Raw genomic sequence first — 9,066 nt, forward strand, 5'->3', positions numbered from 1 at the left:
AGGAGATCAAACTAGTCAATCCTAAAGGAAATAAACCATGAATATTCATTGGGAGGACTGATGCTGAAGTTGAAGCGCCAATACTTTGGCTACCTGGTGCAAAGAGCCTTTGATGCTGCGAAAGACTGAAGGCAAAAGGAGAAGGGGGACGCAGAGGATGAGATGGTTAGATAACATTACCAACTCAATGGACATGAATTTGCGCACTGGGAGATAGTGGAGGACAGGGAAGCCAGGTGTGCTGCTGTCCATGAGGGCGCAGAGAGTCAGACTCGACTGAGTGACTGAACAACAGCTGGATGACCCTTCTGTCCTACTCCAGCGATGGAGATCACGTGGTGTTTTCAGCTGGCAGGCGGGTTTATCTGAAGAGTCCAAGGCAGCTGCACTCTCATGTCTCCTGCCTTGATAGGCAAGGCTGGAATTGCCTACCTAGGGTGGGCCTCTCCAGCATGACAGCCTCGGGGAGGTTGGATTTCTTACATAATAACCCAGGGTTCCTAATGTTTCCTTAGGAAAGGACGTTATAGTCCAGCATCAGAAACCAGCAGTGCTGTCTTATTCTGTTAGTAAGGCATGTACCAGCCTTCCTAGATGCAAGGGGAAGAGATATGCACCTTTGTCTTTTGATGAGAGCAATTTGCGATTATGCTTTAAAACCACGTCAGATGGAACCACTGTGAAAGACAATGCATAGGGTCGGTGGGTTGGGTTGTGGGTTGGGGATTATCCAGTTGACAGCGGTTCACCTTTTATGCATTATAACAAACATTCCCAATCTGCTTAGCCATCATCCTCACAACCTAATAACTCTACCACAGCTGTACTCCCTAAGGTGATCAATTATGTTAGAGCCAAATCCAATACTTTCCTTTGTTTTTATTCTCTTGACGTTTTTTCTGAACATTACAGTATGACTACTTGACAGACCCAACCCTTCATTAATTATATTCTCAAATGCCATAGTTCTATGGCTGAGGACACTGTTTCTTTCCTAATTTGACCTTTGATAAGGTCATTTTTCCTAGACTATAACTTTGGGGATCCCTATAGCTTGACCCTTGACCCCTTTTCCTAGTCCCATTATACTCATTCCCATGTAAAGTGTGGACCTTCTTTTCTTGCATTCATATTGCTGACTCTCAAATATCCACACTTTACATGGGGGTGAGTATAATGGGACTAGGAAAGGGGTCAAGGGTCAAGGGTCATAAATGACTTGCAAAGGTAAGAGCTGCATCTGGAGCCTGGTGACCTGCCCTTGTCTTTGTCCTTTTCACCACATGGCCCCTGCACCCAGAATGAAATTAAAAGGAGCACTTTATTGCTCTAGCAATTTACTCTGGGTGTGCTTTCTAGAATGTTCATCATTTCATTTGACACCCTCCTACAAAAAGTGTTCAAATGAAAACCTTTGAAAGTTCAGAATGTTCTCGGATTCGGCTTGGTAGTTTTTGGAATCGCATTTGGCTGCATGTGGCTGGGAGGGTGAGAGGATAAGAAATCAGAAAGAGAGCAAAGGGAAGCCAAGCAGAGAAGGTGTCTGCAAGGCTCCTGGGGAGTCAGAGGAATAAGAGGAGTCCACTCTTGCCTTGGAGCTCTCCGGCTGGGCAGGGACTTCTGCCAGGATCACTGAGCTCGCTCTTGTTTCAGAGACTCCCCCTCCCCGCCCTCCAAGGGTGCGCAGCTGAAGACTCTAGAAGCCTGAAGAGATGCCCAGCTTGCCAGGCTCGGGATGCGCGTTGCTGTGCGCCCTTCCCTGCGCATCGAGGGTAGAGCGTAGACGGCGGCTCCCCAGGTGCCGAACCAGGATGGGGAGGTGGGAGGGACCTGCGCCCCAGGACACGCCCTGCCATTCCCCAGAGACCTGGATCGGCTCAGCCCCGATCGCGATCTCCGGCGATATAAGTCATCCGCGGAGGCAGAGGGCACGGCGTGGCCAGCCCGGACTCGAGGGAGGGCAGGCAGGCGCCGCTGCATCGACCCCGCCACCTGCCACCTGGGCCGCTGCAGCCCCCTGCCTGCCGCCCCCACTGGGCAGAAGTCGGAGAGGACGGGTCTGCTGCCCGGCCGCGCAGGAGTGAGAAGCCAGGCAGAACATCCACCTTTGGGACTGAAGCCCTGATCCCCTTGCGCCGGAGTCCGCGTTGAGTCAGGATGGTGGGACACACAGCGTCAGACGTGCCCCCTACCATGGCGGTCAAGATCTTCTCGGCTGGGGTGGCGGCCTGCGTGGCTGACATAATCACCTTCCCGCTGGACACCGCCAAAGTCCGGCTACAGGTAGGGAGCGCTGTGGGCAAGGGGAGGTGCCTCGGACAGAAAGGGGACCTCTACTGTGTGCGCCCCTTTGACTCTGGCTTCGGTTTTACCATCCTTTCTCACCTTAGGTAGAGCAGGTGGCCACGTTAAAAAAAGTTTGCCTGTCACTGGATGGATGCCTTAGGGTGGGAAACTGGAACATTGGAGGAATTAACTAAAGAAGTGGGAGGGTCAAGGAGGAGGGGTTGACTGTGACTGTTGCCAACCTCTCCTGTACTTGATCAGACAGGCACATCTTCCTATCCTACTGCCTAAGGGTTCTGGAGAGTTCCTGGGGGTGGGACAGTGAGGTGCGAGATGGGGAGGACCTTCAAAGTATGCCTAGTAGCCAAATTCTCTCCCTTCCCCCTTTCAATAGATAGATACCTAGATATCTAGCTCTAGATGTGTGCTAAGTCGCTTCAGTCCTATGCAACTCTTTGCGATGCTATGGACTGCAGCCCCCCAGGCTCCTCTGTCCATGGGATTCTCCAGGCAAGAATACTGGAGTGGGTTGCCATTTCCTTTTCTAGGGGATCTTCCTGACCCAGGGATTTAGATAGATAGATAAGGGGAGATGTTGCTGAGAAGGCGAAAAGGACTGAAAATAGGAACACAATGGAAAAAATATCTTGGCTCAAGCTTTCTCCATTGAGGACAGCTTGATGCCAACCTTTGTTTTTTCCTCACTAGGTAGGACTCCCTTTCTCAATTTTCACTTCCAGATCCAGGGCGAATGCCTGACCTCCAGTGCCATTAGGTATAAAGGTGTCCTGGGAACAATCATCACTCTGGCAAAAACAGAAGGGCCAGTGAAACTCTACAGCGGGCTGCCTGCTGGTCTCCAGAGACAAATAAGCTTCGCCTCTCTTAGGATCGGCCTCTATGATACTGTCCAGGAGTTCTTCACCACAGGGAAAGAAGGTAAGCAGGCAGTGTTCCTGGGAGGGGGAGAAGTCAGAGAGACATGTCCTAGGCTCAGCTGTGACCCAGGAAACAGTTACACACAGGGTAGTGGTCTTCATAACAAACTGGCAAGCCAACATCAATATTTGAACACACAGAGCATGGAGGGAAGACATGCTGGTGAGTAGGAAGAAGTGACACCAGAAAGGCAGAAATGCATCAGATCACAGGAGAGCTTGCAGGCCATGCTAAGGAGTTCAGGTTTTATCCTTAAAATGATGGGAAGTCATTGAAAAATAATAAACAAAGGAATAACATAAATAATTTATATTTTCAGAAGGTCCCTTTGGCAGCACTGTAAAAGCTATACAGAAAAAGGGGAAGAAAAGGGTAATTTAGAAAGGAAGAAATCATCAGGATAAGCTAAAGCAATGGCAGTAAAGACTTTGGAAATGTAATTGACTAAACTTGGTGGAGAGTTGGAAGTGAGGTGTAAAGAAAAGGTAGGAATGTTAAGATGACTTACAAGTTTCCGGTTAAATATCCCATTCACTCTATCCCATTCATAGAATGTGTCGAGGATAGGTAATGTCTGGTCTGCATAAGAACTTAGGAGAAACACCTGGGATAGATTTCCCAATCATGGGAGGAATTATCATTAGGGCCAAACAGCAGAGATATCTAGTGAGGAAAAGAGGAACAATGTACCTAACAGCAGCAACTCATGGGTTTCCTTGGCAAAAGCATGTTGAGCCGAGTAGTAGAAGTGGCAGCTATATTGCAGAGGACTGAGGAGAAGATGGGCCGTGAGAAGGGAAGACAAAGAATATGGCCCTGCTCCCAAGGAGCTTGGGAAATGAAAAGGGGATTGGAACACAGGATGAGTGCAACCAAATAAGACTGTAAATAGGGGCCAAAATGAAGGGAATTATTTAAGTAGCATCTTGCCACTTAAAAGATGGGTATTATTCAGTGCTCAGCTCCTGGCCAAGTGTATTGAGAAAGGAAAGCAACCACACAGTCATGAAAAGACTTGCTGAATTTCCCATACGCAGGACACTATGCTAAGTGCTATGTTGTTATTAACTCACACAGTGACTCTGTGAGGTAGATATTATTACCTCCATTTTATACAGCTCAGGAAATAGAATTAGAGACTGAGAAAGTCCTTGATGAGTAAATGTGATTGATCTATACTTTAATTATGGGAATAGGTATGAGGCTTCATGGGGTCACAAAAGAGTAGGACATATCTTAGCGACTAAATAACAACAATGAGGCTCCAAGACTATTTGTCATTTTATTAAATGATATCCATCTTGAGTAACCCATGTTAATTTTTCAAAATTTGCAATTAAAAATCATGTGATCACTTCTTTCTTCTTATTTTTGTCCCTTTAGGAGCCTGTTGAAGCCTGAGACCACTTGACGTCCCAAACTCGGGCAGTTTGTCCTTTAGGACTTTTCCTAAGATCCCTAAGTCCAATAATTAACAGTCTCATTGATGGTTAGAAGACTAAGCTTCACTGGTGACTGGTGCCTCCCCCCAATTGGGAAATACTGAAAAATAGAGCAAATATAAAGAAAGAACTAAGCCAAATATAGGAAAGAACTAAGCCATTGTTTAAACAAGCATTGGGTTTTTCTTTCTCCTTGAAAGTCTTTATTAAAAAAAAAAATTCAGTCAACTTTGAAGTCTTCTAGCCCTCCTATGACTTATACATTCTTAGTACAGTCCATGGGGTGACAAGGAGTTGGACGCAACTCAGCGACTAAGCACAGCACAGCACAGTACATGATTAACACGTGCACAAGCATTAGGGAAGTACTAAAGATAGAATGACACAGTAGTATTAACCACTAAAAATTAAAAAGACATATCCATGCATTCTGGGTCTTGACTTTTTTCTCTTTTGCTTGACACATCATTTTTTTCTCTCTGGATAACAACAGCTAGTTTAGGAAGCAAGATCTCAGCGGGCCTAACGACTGGAGGCGTGGCCGTGTTCATTGGGCAACCCACAGAGGTGGTCAAGGTCAGACTGCAAGCTCAGAGCCATCTCCACGGTCCCAAACCTCGATACACTGGGACTTACAATGCTTACAGAATTATAGCAACAACAGAAGGCTTGACGGGGCTTTGGAAAGGTGACTGTCTTCAACATGGATTCTATAATCGTTAAAACACACATATCCAATTAGCATCTTATCGTATGATGGAGCTATTCAACACTTTCTTTCCCTCCAGGGACTACTCCCAATCTGACAAGGAATGTCATCATCAACTGTACAGAGCTAGTAACATATGACCTAATGAAGGAGGCCCTTGTGAAAAACAAACTATTAGCAGGTAACTTTCTTTCTCACATGGCAGGTCTGCACATTTATAATTTCATCTTTTATTATACTGAATCCCTTAATTGTAATAATTTTATCTTTTAAAAAAGTAATACTCTTGAATAATAGATATAAAGAAGTTCTGTTGCAAGTTTTTTTCTTTTGCAACAAAACTAAGATGTACCTGTATTTTTATATCAGCATCATTCTCATTTAATACTAATATATCAGATTTTTGTTAGCATCTCTCTTATTCTTTATAAAGCAGAATTCAGGAAATGAGTCATCCTGCACTATATCCAGATGAGCTAGTTAAATAAGGAGCTTCTTGGTGGTTTCATCCCAAAAGTAGAACCATTGGATAGGTTCCTAAAAATTTTATTCTAATAGGTTCTGGAAACATTGAAATTCTCCTTGGACAATGACTTTAATTTTTTTAAAAAAAGTATAGATGCCTATGTGTTGAGTATTACGTCATGCCCTAAGGACAGAGGTAAGTAACTGGTTATTTTCCTAAAGCACTTATAATCCACTATGCCATGTACCATTTGCCAACTTTTTCTAAAATTATAACATTCCTTACTGTATGTACAAGCTTCCCTTGTAGATCAGTTGGTAAAGAATCTGCCTGCGGTGCAGGAGACCCCCAGGTTCGATCCCTGGGTCGGGAAGATCCCCTGGAGAAGGAAATGGCAACCCACTCCAGTATCCTTGCCTGGAAAATCCCCGGAAAGAGGAGCCTGGTGGGCTGTAGTCCATGGGGTCGCAAAGAGTCGGGCACGACTGAGTGACTAACACTCACTTACTGTATGTTATTTATTTATAAGACAACTACGTTGACCTGTTGTCAACAGGCTTTTGAAGATCTGATAGATAACTAAAAACTAGAAGCCCCTCCCAAGAATCCAGTGTTGACCTGCCTCATCGATCCGTTTCAGACGATGTGCCCTGCCACTTCGTGTCCGCTGTTGTTGCTGGATTCTGCACAACGGTTCTATCCTCTCCCGTGGATGTGGTGAAAACCCGATTTGTTAATTCTTCACCAGGACAGTACACAAGTGTGCCCAACTGCGCAATGATGATGCTCACTAGGGAAGGACCGTCAGCTTTTTTCAAAGGGTAGGATGTGTTCTTCGGTATCTACAATGTTGTATTCAGGGATTCTGTGTGCTACGGTGTGGGGCGGGGGGCATCTCATCTGAACAATTGACAGCTGAGCAGCCTTAGAATGTGCAGTGTACTTAATGTCTACTTTTCTTTGCCATAAATCTCTCCAATACACCAATTCCACTGTGTCAGGAAATTTAAAGTTGTGATAGTAAAATCTTCTCAAGCTTGATCAGTGGCTCATTCGAAACTGGCAGCTTGTCCCTTGGTCTCAATCTATTGGCTGAGGGGAGAGGGGAGTGGGGAGTTATTTTTTAATGGGTACAGAGATTCAGCTTGGGATGGAGATGGGGAGTGGTAATGATTGCTCACAATGAGAACATATTTAATGCTACTGAATTATACTATTGAATATATATATATGAAATATATATATATATATACACACACATACACATATGTATGTGTATAAATGGCTGGCTAAAATTATAAATTGATGTTATGTATATTTTACCATAAAACACACACACATTCAGGAGTCAGAAGATATATGTTAAGAGATCCCCCAAAATATTGGGGGGTGATCTTTATAGGCAAGATCTCTAACATACCTATCCAAGGCAAATTTAACAGGTTTTACATCATTTTCTCTGGGAATATTTCATTGCTGTAGACAGGATTTTCAAAATAAATCATCTGGTGTGTACAGCGTGGCAGAATTCTTCAAAAGAGCAAGAGCAACAGAAACAACAAAACGCAATTTAGTCTCTGACCACCCCCTTAGGGCCAGAATTACCAAGACCTAGACAGCACTGATTTCTTGACCCTGGAAAATGGTCTAATTACTCATCACTTGGCTTTCTCCACTTACTTCCTCTTTTAAACGATTAAAGTTTCCTACACTCCATTCAGAAAGCAAAGGGAAACAAGATTTCCTATCCCCTCAAAAAGGAGAAGATGATGGAGAAGCAGGAGACCAGCTTTGGTTTAGTTTGGTGGGACCGTTGTGTAGCTGTGATCCTCTGGATTTCGTTGTTCAGAAGCAGGGTAGGGCACCTGGATGAAACTTGAGGCCGAGGAAGGAAACATGGAGAGTAGGCACTCTCAAGCGCCTGCGCTGGAGATGCGTGGCACAGGAGAAGCATGCACTGCCTAGACTATGATTTGCTGTTGTTCAGTCGCTCAGTTGTGTCCAACTCTTTGGAACCCATGGACTACAGCACGCCAGGCTTCCCTGTCCTTCACCATCTCCCGGAGTTTGCTCCAACTCATGTCCATTGAGTCGATGAAGGCACACACTGTAATAGCTATCAGAATTTTAAGCAAACTAATAGAATGGTGACATCACTTTTCTAGATTTGTACCTTCCTTCTTGCGACTGGGATCCTGGAACATCATCATGTTTGTGTGCTTCGAACAGCTGAAGCGAGAATTGATGAAGTCGAGGCACACCATGGACTGTGCGACCTAGTCATCCTCGGGAAGAAGATGGAACAGACCAGTGGGGATCTTTGCTAACCAGATAATTTTAAAAAGCAAGCGAAACTATTCACTTTATTTCACCCAGATAAGGAAATTCTGATAGAGAGTTCTGGACTATTTTTTTTCCAAGGGAAAACTACTATTTCCTATGACTTTTATTCTCAGTATTTTAAGGAAGGGAAAGCAAAACATTCAGTGTATACCCTGGCAAATGTAATATCCAGATAAGCTACTGTACCTAATTGACTATTTAATGGGGGGAGGGATTTTATGATTGAATATGAAGACCTTTAACATGTTTTAATTATTAATTCAATTATTAATTGATGGAAAAGGAAAACTGAGTGAAATACACTTTATCAATACTTAAAAACTAAGTTTCCTTTTTATTTATTAACCCTGTTATCAGTTAATATATTCAATAAAATATTGCTAATATCTCTTAAAGTTTGCCTTTTTTGGATCTGTATCTAATGTAAGAGTTGAGGTTCACTGGGTTACAAAACTTCCCAAATAACAAGGAAAGGTCTTTAGAATCAATGGGCATCCTTGACCAAACTTTAGTCAGGCTCTTCCAAGCTGCCTTTTCCCACCTGGTTCTGTCTTTGGGTGTCCTCGAGAGCCGTTTTAGCAAGAATCCTGCTTTAATTGGCTTAGCCAGAATCTCTCACCTTCAACATGATCACTATTGATATCAAATTCCTCATCCTTGTCCTGGATACCTGATCACTTCTTTCAGATGTTCTGTGTACACGTGCCTATCATTCGTAAGCAGTAACTTTTCTTTCCATCCACTTGTTTCATTCCAGTTGGTGGGATCTCTAGTACAATTTTGAATTTATTTTCGGTAACAATTTGAATGATTCACTCCTCATCCCTTCTTAGAGTACGTTTCCCTACTTTATTGATGCTGGGCTTAGCCATGTGATTTGC

At 44.0% G+C, this 9,066-nt stretch overlaps 1 protein-coding gene across 2 annotated transcripts; it reads left to right on the plus strand.

Moving 5' to 3' along the window:
• Positions 1–1,911: 1,911 nt before the first annotated feature.
• On the plus strand, positions 1,912–8,580 carry UCP1 (uncoupling protein 1). Of its 2 annotated transcripts, XM_086345910.1 has the most exons (6): positions 1,912–2,283; positions 3,027–3,225; positions 5,161–5,355; positions 5,456–5,557; positions 6,483–6,663; positions 8,008–8,580. In XM_086345910.1, the coding sequence occupies exons 1-6, from the start codon at positions 2,158–2,160 to the stop codon at positions 8,120–8,122; spliced, it is 918 nt and encodes a 305-aa protein (XP_086202036.1). In that variant the 5' UTR covers positions 1,912–2,157; the 3' UTR covers positions 8,123–8,580. The 2 variants fall into 2 exon arrangements, with proteins under 2 accessions (XP_086202036.1, XP_086202037.1); XM_086345911.1 differs by lacking the exon at positions 8,008–8,580 and having other exon boundaries at positions 2,016–2,283; positions 6,483–6,667.
• Positions 8,581–9,066: the final 486 nt, after the last annotated feature.

This window comes from Bos grunniens, chromosome 17 (genome assembly GCF_055505025.1).
Source record: "Bos grunniens cultivar Pamir isolate PY7600 chromosome 17, Bosgru_T2T1.0, whole genome shotgun sequence".
Lineage (NCBI taxonomy): Eukaryota > Metazoa > Chordata > Mammalia > Artiodactyla > Bovidae > Bos > Bos grunniens.

Bases quoted from the DNA above. Each gene is read 5' to 3' on its own strand.
- UCP1 (XM_086345910.1), top strand. From the start codon at position 2,158: ATGGTGGGACACACAGCGTCAGACGTGCCCCCTACCATGGCGGTCAAG. The intron at 2,284-3,026 runs GTAGGGAGCGCT...TTTCACTTCCAG, and splicing joins CCGCCAAAGTCCGGCTACAG to ATCCAGGGCGAATGCCTGAC. The intron at 5,558-6,482 runs GTAACTTTCTTT...GATCCGTTTCAG, and splicing joins GAAAAACAAACTATTAGCAG to ACGATGTGCCCTGCCACTTC.